Here is a 19,923-nt window from a genome sequence, read left to right on the forward strand (position 1 = left end):
TTTACCCCAACACTTTACCCCAACCATGGGTGGAAAAACCCGATTTTTCCAGCGGCAGGCATCGGGTTTTTTCTTTAATACAATTAAACCCGATTTCGGGGAATTAAAACCTGGTTTAATGAATACGAAACTCTGATCCAAGGCTAAGGCTGCTTCCTCGTCGGTGCTGCTATCGTACTCGGGGCCGTCGGGCACGGGGTAGTCGTAGAATGCGGCGGGCAGGTTGGTCTTGATGAACACGAGCTTCTCCTCCACAATCGTGGGCGCCAGTGAGTTCCTTAGCTTGGAATGGATGAAGCCCATCGTTGAGAAGTTGGCGAAGTGCGGTTCTGCAATTAGAACCAATTCAACCGGATTTCTCCCAATCTCAGATCATCGGGTTTAATATAAGAAGACAATTAAACCCGATTGTAAAAAACCCGACTGTGCCACCCTTGACCCCAACACACGTGACCAGCCAATCACCTCCGCGCCGTGTGCACAGCGGTGGTGCTCAGCTGTCCGTGGCTACCGTGACTCACCACCACCCCCTCGCATGACCCAGCCATGGTCCTGAGAAGAATAGTGAACATCAATATTGTAACCATTTGTCGAATTGTGTGAGCTATCCTAACTAAGGTAGTAACTGCAAGCGAATAAAAAAAACTTACGCGTGACGTAATTTGTTCACGCTCGCCTATTACCCTTAGAAACCGAATTATTTACGATTAATGAGTTCAGAAAGGTTTTTGTTTAATATATTTTTATATCGTTATAGGTTACCATATGGATTTAAGCTGTATCGTAGTTGTTTTATGTTGAGCAGATTCGCAAGTGATTATTCACCAACGACTCGAATGCACGAGATCATTTCACGCAATTATAAACCACCGCGCGCGTAGCCCCCTGGGAAATCGTCACGTTCCTCCAGGAATCCGCGTTCTCCCGGTTGCGAACCACTGGGCGTAACAGGATTTAGTTATGCTGCTGGGTGGACACAGGCGTGGGGGGGGGAGGTGGGGAGATGAAATATTTAAGAAACGTGCCCATTGCTTTAACTGCCGCACCTGGAGATCGATCCTGCGATACCTATGCATTGTGAGTCCAGTGGTGCGTTGGCGAGATGTTAACTACCTCGCCAGGAGGTCGTGGGTTCAATCCCGACTGACGCCTGTTGTATATTTGGAGTTTGCGTGTCTTCTCTTCCTGTGGCCGGGTGGATTTTTTTCCAGGTCCTCTGTCCCCCCCCCTCCTCCACATTTAAATTATTTGGCCGCTATAAATTGTTGAGTTATCATTTGTGGCCAGGTCGCTTCTGAAAAGGAAGGAAAAAAAGAGCGATATTGCTCAAGTGGACCTTGCCTGGTGAATAGTTTTAACACGGAGGAGCAACGTGCAATTAGATTCAAGAGAGGCCACAACCATCCCACGGACGGATTGAATGAGTGCAGAGCGCAGATTTATTTGCGGGTACAAAACCGAGTTTCACTCGTGAAGCCTGAGATGTGTATTGCGTTCGCGTTGACCTCCGCGGGTATGAAAGGAGCACTACGTTCCAAGACAATTCGACACCGTGGGAGTGTTATGAAACAAGTGAGGACAATTATACGAGTTAATAAATCGAGAAGTTTGCGCTCATTGTTTGACAATGAACGGGAAATTAATCTCGTGTTTTTTCTCTGTTACACACGTTTTCATATACGCTTAGATACGTGCATCCATGAGTCTCTTTCAATGCTGACGCCACTCTTCATGGGGGCTCTCTGACCATACTTGACCACGCTGGTCAATGCGGCTGCAATCGAACCCCCGTCGTCGGGTTCATGGCTCGGTGCGCCACTACAACGTGTTACGATGAAGTCAGCCTTTCTCCATGTATCATTGCACGTCTTTCTGTTTTACGTATTTAGTAGACAGCATTTTAATTGACAGCGTGATTTTGCAAATGTGTGCACAGATGATGTTTTTAGAATTGGTGTACTTTGCAACTCATTGGCCTCTTACCTGGTGCTCAATGAGCGGGGCTGATGATGAAACAATGGTTTAGTCGTGGCATCAGCAGTGTCGGTGGTGTTAGCACCGACGATGTCGATAACGGCGATTGGTGGGGATGGCGGTGGTGGCGATAACCGTGGAAGTGGCGGCGGTACAAATGATGATGATCGGAGTGGTGGTAATAGTGGTGGTAATAGTGGTGGTAATAGTGGTGGTAATAGTAGTGGTAATAGTAGTGGTAATAGTAGTGGTAATAGTAGTGGTAATAGCAGTGGTAATAGTAGTGGTAATAGTAGTGGTAATAGTAGCGGTGTAGATAACGATGATGGTATTAGTAGAGGTAGGTGGTGATGATTGTTCTGATGATGATGATGATGATCGTGGTGGTTGTGGTGGTTGCTACAGGGTGGTGCATCAAACCACACCCCGCAGGCCAATGCCCACGTGGACCTACTGCGAATTCGCCCACGTGGACCGACCGCGAATTCGCCCGAGTGAGCGGAACGTGCTCTGACCGGTTCCGCTGCTCGCTCGACACGAACGCCGAGTTGCTGATGCTAAAGCAGCACAGCCGCTCCTGAAATGCTGGGGGGGGGAGGTGGCTTTTTAAATCCTTTATATTAAGTTCACTTGCTCGCTTGCTTGCGCGCTTACGACCGTGCAAATCTTTCGGTCGTTTTTAACCCACTTCCCGTGATCCAATCGAGCTGACATTTTGCACACAGACTCGTTGTGCGTGACAAATTTTTTTTTTTCAAAAAATTTTCCACTTTTAAGGAAAAAATTTTTTTCATATTTTATTTAAAATACCAATGTGATAAAAATGAAACTCTTACTCAAGAAAAACAGAAATGAATAATAAAATAAAACCGATGCCACGCATATAAAGGATTTATAGTGAAAAACTTTGTTTTTACGGGTTAATTTTTTTACAAGGTGTCCCCAAAGAGCAGAGTCAAGCCACGCCTACGGGCGTTGACAAAGCGCACCCAGAATGGGACGTGAAGGTCCAAGGCAACGAGCCACTGGAACAAGAGAAGTCACGTCCAACTTATGCCTCTCCACTCCGGAATGAAATTTAAAAAAACTCCCAATGCATTCGACGATCACATTGTGGCCCTTAAAAAAAACATATCATAGGCAACGTTTCGGACAATGGCTCTTCCTCATAGCACATACATCGAGGGACCAGAGAGAGTGATAATAGACGAGTGGTCTTGATTGGGGGGGGGGGGGCGCTGAACCAAATGATTGAGCAACACTAATGTGGTGGGCCATTGCCAAAATTATTTATTCGTTTTCACCATCAACATTTGTTTTAGGCAAGTTCTGGTTCGTTTAGCCCAACTTATCGACAGAGCCAGGCTTGTTTCCAGAGGTGTGGACTCGAGTCATGTGACTTGGACTCGAGTCAGACTCGAGTCATGAATTTGATGACTTGCGACTCGACTTGGACTTGCATAACAATGACTTTGTCCCACCTATGAGATGTGGACTCGAGTCATGTGACTTGGACTCGAGTCAGACTCGAGTCATGAATTTGATGACTTGCGACTCGACTTGGACTTGCATAACAATGACTTTGTCCCACCTATGAGATGTGGACTCGAGTCATGTGACTTGGACTCGAGTCAGACTCGAGTCATGAATTTGATGACTTGCGACTCGACTTGGACTTGCATAACAATGACTTTGTCCCACCTCTGCTTGTTTCACAACAACAACAATAAATGCCGATTCTATCTTATTCTTGCCTTTGTCAATACGTCCATGCTCTAAATTCCAATGTAGAGGCGATCTGCTAGCCAGGCGGAGAGGGCCTCATGAGAGCCCAGCTGAGTTACCCAATGCTATCTCGAGATCCTCATATTTTCGTGACCCCTCCTTTAGGGCCCTCAATTTCACGTTGAAGTCACAGCTGAGTGACGGGAAGGCACGGGACGTCGGGAATGGTTCTTTACGTCTTTGAGTTACGATGACTTTGCCACAGCGAAAGCTCAGGATTTTTTTTTGCATTTGTTTGAAGGAATGAGTGTACTAAGTGATTTATGTTCGATGACTGGAATGTACCTTTCCCAGAATACATTTAGTAAAATTTTACATAGATTGAAAACTACTTTTTTCAGTGCTGCATTTCATTTTGCGTTTAATTTATGCCTCGCACCTCCGCTTAGCACGGGCTGGCTACGCACGGTGCGAAATAAGTTCACCATAGGTAAATAAATACATTAAATTTCGATTTAAAGCTTTCGTGACTGCAGGGATTCATCTTCTTGGTTCTTTCGGTAAAGTCACGTAGAAGGGAAATAATTATATTATTATATTACATTATTTTATTATATTATATTATTGTTTTATTTATATTATTTTATTATTTCCCTTCTACGTGACTTTACCGAAAGAACCGAGAAAATAAATACATGTTTGATGACTTAACACGTGTTTTTTGCAATATGTAATACACACATACTTGAGCCCTTCCCTCCTTATTCGCCTCAAGGCCTCCCTCTTAAACCTCAATCCGGCACAGCTCGAGAGCACCGACGAATGGCGACATGACTTCACGAAATTTTCTCGCCCATTGAAAAAATTAACTCTGCTCCCGTTTCACAAATCTCTCAAGGGGGATTTGTTCGGCTCTACGAGCGCTGGAGCAGTGGGGGGCACTGGGAGACTTGCCACGACTTGTCTGGAGTCGGACACTCAACGGCGCAGACATTCACGAGCGGAGGACTTTGCGCCGCTGATAGGATTATTTTTTTTTTGCACAGCGCAATGCCCTAAGGGATAACAACGGGCACCTACCTTGCCATGCCGCAGCGTCCCGTACGCCAAAGATGTTGTATGTACGTATGTAGAACTTCCTTCGCACCGTATGTAGCCAACCGTGCTAATCGGAGGTGTGGAGCGGGGCGAGGGGTAAGGACACGAAACTTCATCACAAAAAGCAGTTCTAAAAGACACGAGTTTGCAATCGAGATGCTTTGAACGTGCTATAGCTCCAGCGGCTTCCTAGTATCGGGAGGAGAGAGCGTTCCAGACGGCCGCATCTGAAAAAAGCACGCGATGTCGGCGATGCCGTTGACAGCAGCGGCATTCGCAGACGTCCGTGCACAGCAGCGTTTTGTTGAGATCCGCCGCTGGACGAAGGCCCTCCCCGCGCCTTAAGGGCCGTGCGAGACATTTGGCCAACGCTTCTCACCACGCCGGCCAGTGCAGCTTGGTTGGCGGTCGATTGGATTTTGCGGCGCTGCCGCCTACTGCCCACAACGTGGCCTCGAAGCGCCTGGATGATGAATGATGGCCACTTGTGCAAGCCGTAATCGAAATATGAAATCAGTTTTTTCGTCCGATTTGCTCCATTTTCCAGGTTCATTTTTTTTGTTTTAAAGAGGACGACGCTCACGTCGCGAGAGAACGCCCGAAGCCACGTGAACTCGTAAATACAAGACGAAGATCCACTCGATGACCTTGATAACCAGACTGTTGAGGCGAGTGGCTGTGAGCGAGCAACCTTTAAAGGCCCGCGCGGCACACGAGGTAGGTGAGTGGGTTAGCCAGTAGCACGCCCGGCCTGCTTTGTCTCCTCAATGCTGACGTTGACGTACCGCACTGGGCAATGTACTCACTTAATGCGGAATCGACCGAGCGGGGGTGAAGCCCTTGACCGGTTCGGATGTTGATCATGAGCGGGATTCGAACGCGGTTTTCCGGGTTCGTAGCGCAATGCGCTAACCACTGCTAGTACAAGTAAATACACACACACGCACGTTCAAATGCTGCCATTGCAATCCAATCGGTCAATTTTATTATTAAATAAGTACTTGTTAAAATTATTGTGCAAACTGTGATAAAAACAGCAAAGCGTTAAAGTGTAGAAACATTCACGATATTGACGCTGGCGGACGTACACCACCTGTGTTTGTATTGATCAAGTTCACGTCGCTTTATCAGTTACAAAAAATAACTAAGACACTAAGAATAGTTAAACTTGATAAAATGTACATTTTTGACGCGCTCGATACACAAACGCACACGCGCGTGTCTGTTTACAGGCGACATTAATTCACAGCGTAATCGGCATCGTAAATGAACTGAATCTGACACGAGAATTCGGCCAAAGGTGATCGGGACCGCAATGCCGAGTTGCACTTTTGGAGAGTTTCAGTTTTAGTACTGGCCAGTCGCTGGGTGCGATCGGCGTAATTAATCCGAATACTCGAACTCCACGCGTCATCGCAGAAACACCGTCATGCGTGGCGATTGTAAATTCACACTCGAAGCAATGCAGCAAGGCTGCAGTGTGACCGAGTGTAGTTATGGCGTGGCATCGACACGCCGTTTTACGCCACGCGCTTTGATTTCGCGGACGGCGTTTGAGGCTTTCCTGAGCAGTCCCCTAAGGACTATTCGTCGAAGCTCAGCAAAAACGGTCCAAGAATTAATTATCTCGGTACGTGCCGCTGTACTAACTGCGCTGTTCATGTCACCTTGCTATTTAACTCTTTTTTTATATTTTAACCAGGTAAGGCCCACTGAGCTGTGTAGATCTTTTTTTCAGAAGCGACCCGGCCACAAATGATAGCCCAACGAAGTGGCTTATCGCGTGGAATCGTACAGCAGCAGGCAAATCCTCTCAACACACGTTTCGACATGTGGGGGGGGGGGGGGGACCGGAGGACTGGGAGAAAATACAAACTCCAAATATACAGCAGGTGGCAGGGTCGGTATCGAACCCACGACCTCCTGTATACCTGGCGAGGTAGTTAACATCTCGCCACTGTGGCGCCCTTTGCGATCGTGCAGGCCGACCAGACCAGCTTAGCATCACAGACTCTAGCGTGTTAAATAAACCCTCACACGTGTAATGACAGTCGAGTCTACACGCGGTGTGAGTGGACTAGTGGCCACGGCAGGTAATGACAGGGGAGTCAGCCTGCAGTGCGAAAGGACTAGTGGCCACGGGAGGTAATGACAGGGGAGTCAGCCTGCAGTGCGAAAGGACTAGTGGCCACGGGAGGTAATGACAGGGGAGTCAGCCTACAGTGCGAATGGACAAGTGGCCACGGGAGGTAATGACAGGGGAGTCAGTTGTGAGTGCGAAGGGACTGGTGGCCACGGGAGGTAATGACAGGGGAGTCAGCTGTGAGTGCGAAGGGACTGGTGGCTACGGGAATGTTCGAGAAGGGAGCGTGGACAGGCGACGGAAGAGGACGGTGGAGTCTGCCGGTGGAGCGAACGTCCAGAGGCAGCAAGAAGGTTCGAGAAGGGAGGCGTGGCCTCGTAGTGATATAAAAGGAAGATGCACGGGAGACTCGGGGCTGTTGCAGTGGGGGTCTCCGTCTGATGTCAAGCGAACGTGTCTTCAATAAAGTGCAATCTCGAGAGGAGTGTGTCAAGTGGTATATACGATCGACGAAATCGGCGAGCCAAACAATTCACTTCAACTTGGGGAGCACGACACTAAAAAGCCATCGAAAACGGCCTCACCGGCCGCGAGAACGTCTACGCGATCGTTTAAAAAAAATCGCACGGGGCATCGCAACCGCGGAGGAGCGTTTTGTGTTACCCTTGTGGTGCGTGTAACGCGAACAAACGAAACCAATTGCCTTTTAAAAACAAAAATTGCATGTAAATAACAGGAATAAAAGCCCACGCAACTTTCCATCGAGTCCCCCCGTCTCTATTATTCTCATTGTAACGCATGACCGGTCCTCTTCCAGGTCGCCGCTTGATGCGAGAGTCTTGAGAGTGAATATGAGACCCCCCCCCCCCCACTAACCCCTTCCCCTTCTCTCTCCACTCGCCCCAAAGAGCCCGCCTACAAACGCGCACAGCCCACTTGACGCTGTCGGCTCGCCACTTGAGCAGCGAAGCGGTTGAGAAAACTTTGCCGCCGTACGGCCGAGGCGGCCGCCTTGACGGGTTTGCGAATTTGTTGCTTTAGAATTTCCCTCCCGTGTTTGGCCAAAGGCTGACTTTGCTGCTGTTGCTGTTGCTGCTGGCCACGTTGCAAAATTGAAGTTTTTCCATGGAATCGTGCGCGTGGAAGGTTGACTTAAAGCTTTCGCGACCGCAGGAATTCATTTTCTTTGGGTCTTTCGGTAAAGTCACGTAGATGGTTCAAAGAAAATAAGAAAAAATAACAAAACGAACCATCTACGTGACTTTACCGAAAGACCCAAAGAATATCGGCGCGTGGGTTTTCTTTTTGCTTCTTCAAATTAGTCTTTTTTTGCAAAACGGACGCGTCGAGTTATTTATTTTCCGTCCGTGGTTTCACGTGAAGCCACTAACCCCACGCATCTGTCGGTTTCAGGGCCGAGTGGCTTCTGGTGAATAATGGATGGATTGGGCCCGGATGAATGATCGGTCGTGGCCCCTGCCATGAGCGAGGCGTTCAAGCCGCTATTTATTTATTTACTGCCACCATTTATTTATGCGTTCGGTGCCGCGTACGGGCCGTCATCCGGCGGTGAATAGAGGGCGCTCACTTTACAGCGCTGTGACACGCATTGCGAGAAACTTCCCGTTGTCCGTCCACGAGCCGTTCCGTTGGTCACGGCACTTGGAGTAATATCTGTCGTACATTTTAATTCAGTAGCTCTCGTCGTGCGGAGTTGAGTCGCGGCGCGAACCAGGAACCGATGGTAGTGCGTACGATGCTATGTACAACCTATGACCTCTTGACCCGAGCCAAACAAAAACCGTGACTTAGGATTGTAGTTCAGAAAAAATATTTGGGCTCCGTTATTTTTGTCATAATATAGGCCTAAGGCGCAATCAGATCACTAACAAGCACTCTGATATAAATGCGTGATATATTTTTGTTTGCAAAAACTAAACAATAATAATGCAACTCTTCACTATGATATTATAGATCCAACATCCTATATACTGGGCCACTACAAACTAAAATGCAGTGTTCCAGCTGTGTTTAAAGGCATAGCATTGGCAGCCTTCTTCACAGCGAACAAGACTACTCATCCTTGTTGCTGCCTTACTTGCCATGAGTTCTCATCAAAGACAAAGATCCCCCATATAGCCTTCACAGACTAGTGGGCCAAGTGCTGTTAGCGAGCACCTATTAAGTCTGGCAAGGCACACGAGGGGGTGGGTGTCCAGTACCGTGCCCGGCCGCCTTTATCTCCCCAGTGGCGATGTTTAATGTACACCGCGGGAATAGAACTCGGGGTTGCCGAGTTCGAAGCGAAGCACGCGAACCGCTACACTACCTTGGTTGAGTTCTCACCAAACACACACACGACACACACACACACGCTACACACACACGCTACACACACACGCTACACACACACACGCTACACACACACGCTACACACACACGCTACACACACACACGCTACACACACACACGCTACACACACACACGACACCACACACACACACTACACACACTCACACACACTACACACACTCACTACACACACACACGACACACACACTACACACACTCACTACACACACACGACACACACACGACACACACTCACGCTACACACACACGACACACGCGACACACACACACACTACACACACACGACACACACACGCTACACATTCTACATCAGCAGGCTCCTCCTCAATGCACCGAGTGCCATTTAAATGTTGCGGTTGCGTGTGGTTCCCTGCGTTTGGCCAAACACAACTTGTGAATGAGTCGTTGGACTGGGTAGGATCCCACGAACGCCCGGCTAAGACCGCACAGGCTGCGTAAGTGCGTATGTTGAACTTCTTTCGCACCGTACGTAGCCAACGGTGCTCATCGGAGGTGCACGTGCATGTCTACCACAGCCCAATAATCGAGACGTGCTGTGAGCACCCTTTCATGTGCACACGAGGTGGACACTTTATGTGCCGAACTTATTTCGCAACCATAAGTAGAAAATGCTTCACCGTACGTAGATTGAACTACTTTTTGTGTTTAGTCTGATTAGCACGTGGTCGTGTTGCCACGTGGCAAGCGATGTCTGATCTTATCCTGGGCCCTCCACCAACCAGCACTGACCACCTCCGATCAGCGCGGTTGGCTACGTACGGTGCGAAGGAAGTTCAACATATATACAGTACACACATAGGTAATACAAAGGCACGTGTGAAATTATTGTTTGTATAAAACTCGGGCGGGACTCGTCGTCGTCGTCGTTATCACAAGAAGGGATGATGGCGAATGGCGCATGAACAACAATGGGAGCGTGGCAGCCGAGGATTGGAACGCGTCCGAGGGTACGCCCACCGTGGAGAGATGGAGCGCGCCGGTGCATTGCTACGTCGCAGTGGTCGTCAGCGACGGCGTGGAGGAGGCCTTCATCCCAGCAGTGGATTCATCGTGGCCGACGAGTGTGGAGGGGAGACGAGATGGAATGGCAGCCGTGGTGCTGTCACGTCCTGGCCACGTGGCCCTCCTGGACTCGTGTGAAAAAAGCTTTATAGCTCATCGGATTCCTCCAGTATGAATAAATATTATGATTCCGGGCGGCTTTTTGCGTAGGGCGGCCCGTGCTTGGGTTGGTTTAAGCTCCTCGATTTAAAAATCGGATCGATGGACAAACAAACGCCTTCATATAATGCAGTGTGATCATTCATTGATTGGAAAATATTGAAATTCAGCCATCTGCTAACCAATCGCTCGTTTCTACGAGTTTGCCCGCTGTCCGTATTGGGTCGCGTCCCTATGAAAAAAAAAATCCTGCAATTTGGAATACGTAATTCTGGCGAATCACTTCGCCCCTGCGCTGCTTTCGGGCTTCTTGCGCCGCGATCGAAACGACAAACGTCCGTCGCCAAACTCGACAGTCGTGACTCAACAATGCTCTCAGTTGCCCTCCGACGAGGAGTCTGGACAGACGCCCGTAGCGGTCTCCGCCTCCTCCCGAGACTCCTCCGGCGCCGTGTCCACGGGGAGACCCGGCGTGACCGTCTCTGGCACGTGGCCCTCTCGCGCCTCGACCCCGTCGGCCGCGTCTCCGCGAGCGGCCCCGTCTCCCACGCACATCGACGAAGACGCCGCCGCCGTCGCTCCTGCCAGGCTCTCCTCTCGTAGCAAAGCGTCGGCCGGGGGGTCCGCCTCGCTCGACTCCGCGTTCCCTCCGCTCTGCGCGAGCCCTGCCCGCGGAGTCCCGTCGCCCGCCACGAACCCCGGCAGCGGCGGGTCGTCCGACAAACTTCGGGAGCGACCCACGGGGAGCGGACAGCCCCGGTCGGGAACGCCGCAGAGGTCCTCCGCCGACGTGGGCTGCGCGACGTCGCGTGTCGCCGCGTCCGAGCGAAGGTTCGCGTCGTCGTCGTCTGCCCCGGCGGAGGAGCGACCGTCGGCACCGGCGGAGGGGCGAGGCTCGGTGCCTGCGGGGGCAACGAGTCCCGACGAGGGCAGGGGCGGCGGCAGCGGCCGCAGTGGCGGCGATCCGTCCGTCTCGGAATCGGCCGCGCAAACGTCCGCCAGGGTCTCGCCCGGGCCGGGTCGTCGTTGATGTTGTTGTTCTTGTTGTGTCACTTTGGACTCGGTCGATTCGAGGTCGAGGTCCTCTTCGCGCGGGCGTTCCGTCAACAGATCTGCGGGCGAGCGCATTGCAAGAGACACGGTGTCAGTGAGGTCACATCGATGTATTGGGGATGCGGTGGCGTCGTGGTTAGCGCACCGCGCTGCGAAACCGGTGCCCCAAGTTCGATTCCCGCTCACGGCGAACGACAGTGACGATTATCTGAATCGATCCTGGGCCTCCCCTAGGTTGACTCAGCCTCAAATGAGTACCTGGTACGGTGTGCAAACATCGGCACTGGGGAGACAAAGGTGGTCGGGCGTGGTGCTAGCCACCCACCCCCATCGTGTCCCGTTTCAGCCTATAGGTGCTCGCTAACAGCACTTTCCCCGCCAGCCTCTTAAGGCTATAGGGGGGATCTTTGTCTTTGCTATCTATATATATTGAAATACGTGTGCCTACGTGATACGCAGATGTCGGGGGCTAAGCGGGGTTGAGCCCGGAGAGTGGTTGGATGGGCCACCGCCATGTGTCAAGCAAGCGCTATGGACTTGTCACATTGTGGGCAGAAGAGAGGTCAGTGTAGAGGGTGGGGAACGTCCGGCCCGCGGGCCGTATGAGGCCCGCGAAATCAATTGGTGTGGCCCTGCCGAGGCAACCGCAGGCGGGACTCGAAATTCAATAAATCTAGGAGCAAACCTGCAAAAGCAGTTGCGAGTAGCAACAACATCAACACCAGCAGCTAACATCACACGCCTCGCCAAAGAGAAGCAGTTCCAGCCATCGCATTAGGGGCGAGTTAATTAATTGTTTGACCAAATATAACAGGCTAATTTTTAAGTTGATAATTTTGTATGGCTCGCGAACGATGTTATAAATATCCAAATGGCCCTTGGCAGAAAAAAGGTTCCCCGCCCCTGGCGTAGACAAATGGATTGTTCGTCCACAATATATTTGTTTGGGTTAGATCGCGTAAATGTATAAATGTGTCGTTAAACCCGCCACCACCCGACACAGCCAACTAGTAAGGGTTGTCACGTAAACAGAACGTGGCCAATTCGTCACTAGTACAGCACACCGGTGTGTTGGAGAGCCGAGCCACAACATTTACAATCTGAGTACGACGTTTCGCCAGTAATTACAACCAGCTTCATCAGGCGACAGCCAGATTTGTGGAGAAGTCCACCTGTTTCGTTCCTTATATGGAGGCGTAGATGTGGTGACCACGCTTCTGCGCTCTTGCACAATGTGGGGGGGGGATTAATGAGTCAACGCACATTATGCATGCGCATTATGCGAGCCCATTGATCGTACCCTTCCTGTCCATTGTGTGTACTAGAATCGCTGTACCAACGGTAATGCATATTGAAGTATGGTGGTCTGTATAGGCATGCATTAAAACAATGTTTTATTTGATGATTCGCTTCCATGCAGCACTAAGTCGGTAGCTATCCGAACGGTTAAAATATTTTTTTTATATCTTTCAACTTTGATAGATTCTCTAATTAGTCTCGGACAGTAGTAACACACACAGCACACACACAGCACACACACGCAGTACACACAGAGTACGCACACAGTACACACGCAGCACACACACAGTACACACAGTACACACGCAGTACACACACAGTACACACACAGTACGCATGCAGTACACACACAGTACACACAGTGTACACACAGTACTGACACAGTACACACGCAGTACACACACAGTACTGACACAGTACACACGCAGTACGCATGCAGTGCACACATAGTACACACGCAGTACACACACAGTACTGACACAGTACACACGCAATACACACGCAGTACGCATGCAGTACACACACAGTACACACGCAGTACATACGCTCAGTACACACAGTACATACACAGTACACACGCAGTACACACACACAGTACACACACACAGTACACATGCGGTACACACGCAGTACACACACAATACACACACAGTACACAATGTTGTCCCACGTCCGACCGCGTAGCCGCGTGCAGAGTGAACTCAGCTCGCACCGTGTGCCGCATGTTGGGTAGAAACAGTTCAGCCGCATGGAACGAAGGCCACCTTGTAGACTGGACAGGGGTGTGTGTGTGTGTGTGTGGGGGGGGGGGGAGATTCAAGCAACTCTCACCCACTGCCGCGCTGGGAGATCGAACCGGCGATCATCTGGATGTGCACGCCCGGTGCGGTGCGAACCACAACGCTCATGCAGCACCTCACTGCGATTGTGCCGCGTGTTGGGGACGGTGGTGGTGGTGGTGCGGGTGCGGGTGGCGGGGTGGATTTAATTCGGCACAACAACGCTGGGCCACCGCTCGCTGCGAGTTGGCGGATGGCGCAGGAGAGAGAGATGGGGGGTGGGGGGTTGGTGGTGCTGGGGGGGGGGCGGGGGGCAGCACGCGTGGAAGTGGATGGAGCGATTAATGCAATCGTGGAGAGGCTCTTAATGCGACTCACCCCCCCCCACCTCTCTCTCTACCGCGACTGAGAGAACACAGTGGGGGGTTGGGGGGGTTGTTCTGGTCCAGCCGCCGCTCTTTGTGCCATGTCACCGCTCCCCCCCCCACCACCCATTCGCTCGAGTTACGCAGAGCGCGGCGAGCGAGAAGCCAGAATGTGTCTGATCGTGGTGGGTGCAGTGGGCTGGGTGGGGGCGGTCAGCAATGACCATCCCATGGCGACTGGGGGCACTGCGCAGGCACATCGCCGTCTCCCACGCGGGGAGCGGTGGTGTAGCGGTTAGCGCTGCGCTGCGCTACCAACCTGGAGACCCGGGTTCGATTCTCGCTCACGGCCAACACCCGGTGAGGATTTTCTGAACCGGTCCTGGTACTCCCCTAGGTCGACTCAGCCTCAAATTAGTTTCCTGGTGCGGTGTGTAAACATCGCCACTGGGGAGACAAAGGCGGTCGGGCGTGGTGCTGGCCACCCACCCCTTCGTGTGCCGTGCCGGCCTTCATAGGTGTTACTCGCTAACAGCACTTGCTTCAAAAGTCTGTTTAGGTGAAATGCATCTGGTGTGTGTCACTGATGACTGCCCCAATACAACCACGCGTGTTCTGATGGAACAAGCAGGCTACTCCACTCAGCTACCCCAGTACACCACGCGTGTTATGATGGAACAAGCAGGCTACTCCACTCAGCTACTACCCCGGATGCTGCCGTGGAATGGCTCGCAACATTAAATATGCAATTGTAGCCGATTGTTTTCAAACGGCATGTGGTGGCAGTGTTGAGTGTCAGTCCAGTTTTCCCTGGTTTTCTCCAACACGAGGCCAAATACCCATTGTTGATACGTACATTTGAACTTCTTTCGCACCGTACGTAGCCAGCCGTGCTAATCGAAGGTGCTATTCGACAAATACCCCAATGTCGAACTATCCTGACAAAGTGAGACTTTCCTGCATTAAATAAAATAACATTATTTAAATGAAATATCAACGTATAACACAAATGTTATTTTAATCGACAAGAATTTGATCACGTAAGTAATATACTCTGCAACTCCTCCCAACCAGTATATATACAAGGACTGTTTTCTTGGAATTTCTCTCACTTGATACAGCTATCGTGCTGTGACGGTTCCACCTGAAGACGGAAGCTTGTGTTGCCTCCGAAACGTCGTGATTTTTATTTTATTTTTTATTTTACTTTTATTAATTTTAATTTTTCACCTACGTGACTTTACCGAAAAAACCTAAGAATATGAATCCTTGCAGTCACGAAAGTTTCAAATCTAGAAATACTCTGCAACGCCAACGCTACAACCATAAAACAGGTTTTTATGGAGGGGGGGGGGGGTTAGATCGGGTTAGATCACGTAAAACGCGAAGGTCCCCAGGTGGGAATATCAAGCAACACGACGATAACCCAAATCGCCCGCATCATTCACACACACAAACACACAACACGCTCTTCTCTCGCTCGAGTACATATCCAGGAAGCTGAACTTTGGCACCGAAACCTGTTTTTTTTGGGGGGGTTAGATCGGGTTAGAGCGCGTAAAACCCCGATCTAACCAAAAACAACCTGTATTATGCATTGGTATTGGTCGCGAAAGCCGACGTGTAAACCCGACGCTACAAGCTTTTGTAGACGCAGAGAGCGATGCGGAGAGCCCTCTACAAACCCTCGCGGTTGCGTGTCAGGCAAAGGGCGGAGTGAAAGTCCCCGAGTGGAAATCTCAAGCGAGGCTTACAAACACGACAATAACCCAAATCGCCCCCATCGTTCATGCACGCGCACCCTCTCGCTCGCTCGCTCGAGTGCATATCTAGGAAGCTGAACTTTGGCACCGAAAAATGTATGGATGTATAGTAGTAGGTTTTTACCCTTTAAACTGGTACAAAACTGACACGTTTATACAAGGCATCATGTTTGCAATAACCACAACACAAGTAGTCAAAATGCAAACAAATAGAAACAACTCTGATAATGATAATAATATGCACTGTCCTTGAAGTTGATTGGTCCACACCCGAGACAGTTTTCCTTAGAGCCTAGTCTCCATTGGTGTTGGACCAGATGACACCAAAAGGTGTAGTTATTACAAACATGATGCCTTGTATAAAGGTGTCAGTTTTGTACCAGTTTAAAGGGTAAAAACCTACTACTAAATTTCGATTTAAAGCTTTCGTGACTGCAGGGATTCATCTTCTTGGTTCTTTCGGTAAAGTCACGTAGAAGGGAAGTAAGAAGGGAAGTAATAAAATAATAAAAATAAAACATTATTTTATTACTTCCCTTCTACGTGACTTTACCGAAAGTCACGTAGAATAAAATAAAACATAATAAAATATTATGTTTTATTTTTATTATTTTATTACTTCCCTTCTGCGTGACTTTACCGAAAGAACCAAGAAAACCTACTACTATATTTTTGCCACTGGTAAAGGAGGTCTCATAGTGTATGGATGTATGTTGAACTTCCTTCGAACCGCACGTAGCCAACGTGTTAACCGGGAGGTAACGAGCACGGCCAAGTCTATGCATGTAAAAGTATGAAACGTTCCAAAGCAATGTTCCGATTTGGGACATCCACTGCCTCTCTCCACCAGGGTGTTGCTGGAGCTCCACCGCGTCCAGAGGACGTGAGACACGCTGGACAACTTTCGCGAGCAGCGGGCGACAGAGGAGAAATCCGTGTGATCCTTGAACGTGAATTCGGCTCTTGCGATGTCGCCTCTGAGCTGCCCGAACCCGAATTCTAGCGCTGAACTTCCTGCGGAACTGCCCGGACAGATATTCACATCCATCTCGACTTAGTTTGTCCTCATGCTTGTCATGAATCTGTTTGCAAGTCAGTCGAAATCCACGGCACAATATAGGATTATTATGGATTAGTGTATCTGGTGCTCTGGTCGTAGTGCCTTACACCGAAAATCCGTACTACGACGAGCCACTCCAGCATCGTTCTGGAATTTTACGAGTGAGAAAGAAAAAAAAATAGGCGACGTTTTGGGCTAAGAGCCTTTGTCACAGCACATAAAAGAGGTCGGAGAGGAAGTGTGAGTAAAATATGCTTCATTTTCCAATAATGTAATGCCTACATCCGAATCCGAAGTGTATTCAAATATATATGTACACGTTTAATGTTGGCATCTGTACGGCCAATGCTTAAAGCTATGCTTTAAGCATTCAACTCATCGGGCGGCTCTCAGGCTAAAGTGCCACATTGCTGAACGTCAGTCTCGTGCTAAACGCGTACAATCAGGATTACCTGTCACCAGGTAATTCGCCTGGCATGGAGTGCGACGCTAAAGTCAATCCAAAAAATTTGAAACGAAAAAATGTTTTACCGGATACCCCAAATTAATTTGTTTACACTATGATGGGGACCGCTTTCTGTCTGCGTTCGTACGCAGTTTAACATCGGTACGCAGAGAACACGCAAACTCCAAATATACAGACGTCAGCGTCGGGATCGAACCCGCGACCTCCTGTATGCCAGGCGAGGTAGTTAACATCCCCTAACCACCGCGATGATGATGATGAGAGAGACACGCAAACTCCAAATACACAACAGGCGTCAGGATCGGGATCGAACCCGCGACCTCCTGTATACCAGGCGAGGTAGTTAACATCCCCTAGCCACCGCGATGATGATGCGAGAGACACGCAAACTCCAAATACACAGCAGGCGTCAGGATCGGGATAGAACCCGCGACCTCCTGTATACCAGGCGAGGTAGTTAACATCTCCTAGCCACCGCATCGCACCGAGTGGCGGGGCATGGCAAAAACCGCACATCAGCGCGACACAGCGTTGGGGGTTGGCCTTCATCCGGCAGTAGATTTGACAAAGCGGCTTGCGCTGGACGCCTTACCCCGTGATGGGAGCCACGCTCTGAGAGCCGACGGAGCGGCACTGGGTCTCCCGTTGCTGTGATGCACGCGTGTGCTGTGAGAACAGCCCATGGCGTCTGGCGTGGCGGCGCAGAACGAGGAGGAGCGCTGACCAGCCTGCTCCTGGCGCTCGGGAAGTGGCGCGCAAGGAGGAAGAACGGAGCCCCGGGTCAGCTTTTTATTTTTAAAACGGAGCCACCAGCCAACGCTATTGGATAAGTGGGTGTGGGTGGGGAGGAAGGTGGTGTTTGGTGTGTGGTGTGTGTGTGTGTTATGTGATGTGTGTGTATGTGATGTGTGTATGTGATGTGTGTGCATGAGATGTGTGTATGAGATGTGTGTGTGTGCTGGGGGTGGGTGGGAGTGAGAGACGAAAGCAGCTTTACAATTTCTCTCCACCCGTCTATGCCCCGTTACCTCCCTCCAACCCTCCCACACTCCATCGCTCTCGCTCCCTCCCACACTCCCTCTATCCCTCCCACACTCGAAGCCACACCAAGCGCCCTCGCAGCCACGCCGTGTCGGTCACGCGGTGTTCGCTTGACCATACTTCGCCACACGGGGTTAGTGTGGATCGGTGAAAGGAGTGGCGAGTGATAGGGGGGTGGGGGGTGAGTGGGCATTACCGGCTCAGCTGTCACTCGCCCACTGGTTTTAGCCGTGGCCAGGAATCGAACTCGGGTCATCGGCTTCGTAGTGCAGCGCGCGAATGCGACGTCCACTCCTCCTCCTCCTCCACCATCCACGTGGTTCATGAAGCCCCAGACCGAACGCGACTTCGCCTATCGGCACCGCGTGACACGCGCATGACCGCCACGCCGGTGGTTCCAGTTTCTTTATGGGGCCAATCTGGGCGAATCGTGCGATAACCGCGTGAAATAAGCGGAATGTCAACATCGTCTCACCGTTATTCGGCCACGCAAGAATCAATCGGGATTACGTTAGAATTGCAACGATACCCGCCCTGGGCCATGGACTTAACAGCGGAGATGGCTTCTTCATCTTGTGACCCGAGCTGGCATCTATTAGTAACATTACCGAGGCCAGGTGGCGCGTGTGAGAGAGAGAGAGAGAAAGGTCGCCCAGGGGGAGAGATGGAGCAGCGAAATCAGCTCGCGGTGCATGATGAAGCCAGTGCGGGGCCTGTAGCATGATGTCATAAAGGGGCTCTAAATAAAATAAAAAACACGTAAATATTAAAAACACACATTTTTTACTTGCATGGTAAAGTAATTGTATTTTTTCATTTGCTATACGGCCAGATAATACGACAAATCGCTAACCTTAAACACCCAGTCGTTCATAAAAGTTGAAGGCGGTATAGTACTATAGTAATAGAGCAAGTGCAGAATCACTGAACCGGAATTGATAGCTTGAAAGCATTTAGCGCGGGGCCCTTGAAAGTGCGGGGCCCGTAGAATATGTAGTAGTAGCTACTACTACATGTAGTAGTAGCTACTACTACATGTAGTAGTATATATGTAGCTCCTTTTGCTACTAGGATAACGCGGCACTGCGTGTAGGCGCTAGAGACGATTCAGTCCCTATCAGGGTTGGCGAGAAGTGGCGACAATTTGTGGGAGGCCTTCATCCAGCAGTGGATTTGTCATGGATGGCTATGTTGGCTCGCACGGTTGATGATTAGCACGGTTTTGCTACGTACGTGGAATGTCACGTCATTTTACGATTATTTAGCCATACAAAATCAATCGGGTTTACCTTATAATGGCACCAACATCTACTTTGGCCTGTGGACTAACAGCGGAGCTGGCTTCATTTGTGACCCAAGTAATGGGATCATAGGCCAATAGGCTGACACGCAAATAGGCCGACACCTATTGCCCCATTAATCGCACCTCCGATTAGCACGGTTGGCTACGTACGGTGCGAAAGAAGTTCAGAGTACTGGACATACATCATGGCCAACATCGCACAATGCCCGATGTAGCGTGAGGCATGGGGCGTGATTCAGCGCTAGGTGGCAGCATTCTACCAGCCTGCCCTGTCGCCAGTGTCGATTTTGTGAACGGAATTGGTGGCCGTTCATAAATGATGTCACTCGATTTTGGACGATTTTTGACCCCCCCCCCCT

General features: G+C 50.2%; 1 protein-coding gene across 1 annotated transcript; it reads right to left on the reverse strand.

Moving 5' to 3' along the window:
• Positions 1-9,475: 9,475 nt before the first annotated feature.
• Positions 9,476-18,175, reverse strand: LOC144718018 (uncharacterized). Its single transcript, XM_078593877.1, has 2 exons — positions 17,813-18,175; positions 9,476-11,547 (listed from the first exon to the last, which is right to left on the reverse strand). The coding sequence occupies exons 1-2, from the start codon at positions 18,147-18,149 to the stop codon at positions 10,811-10,813; spliced, it is 1,074 nt and encodes a 357-aa protein (XP_078450003.1). The 5' UTR covers positions 18,150-18,175; the 3' UTR covers positions 9,476-10,810.
• Positions 18,176-19,923: the final 1,748 nt, after the last annotated feature.

The sequence above is a fragment of the Lampetra planeri genome, chromosome 4, assembly GCF_965212315.1.
Source record: "Lampetra planeri chromosome 4, kcLamPlan1.2.h2, whole genome shotgun sequence".
NCBI classification, from domain to species: Eukaryota; Metazoa; Chordata; class Hyperoartia; order Petromyzontiformes; family Petromyzontidae; genus Lampetra; species Lampetra planeri.

Excerpts from the sequence above, each read along its gene's own strand:
- LOC144718018 (XM_078593877.1), bottom strand. The coding sequence starts at position 18,149 with ATGCACACACATCACATACACACATCACATACACACACATCACATAAC. Across the intron at positions 11,548-17,812 it reads AGCGTGGCTCCCATCACGGG|ATCTGTTGACGGAACGCCCG; the intron begins GTAAGGCGTCCA and ends GCTCGCCCGCAG.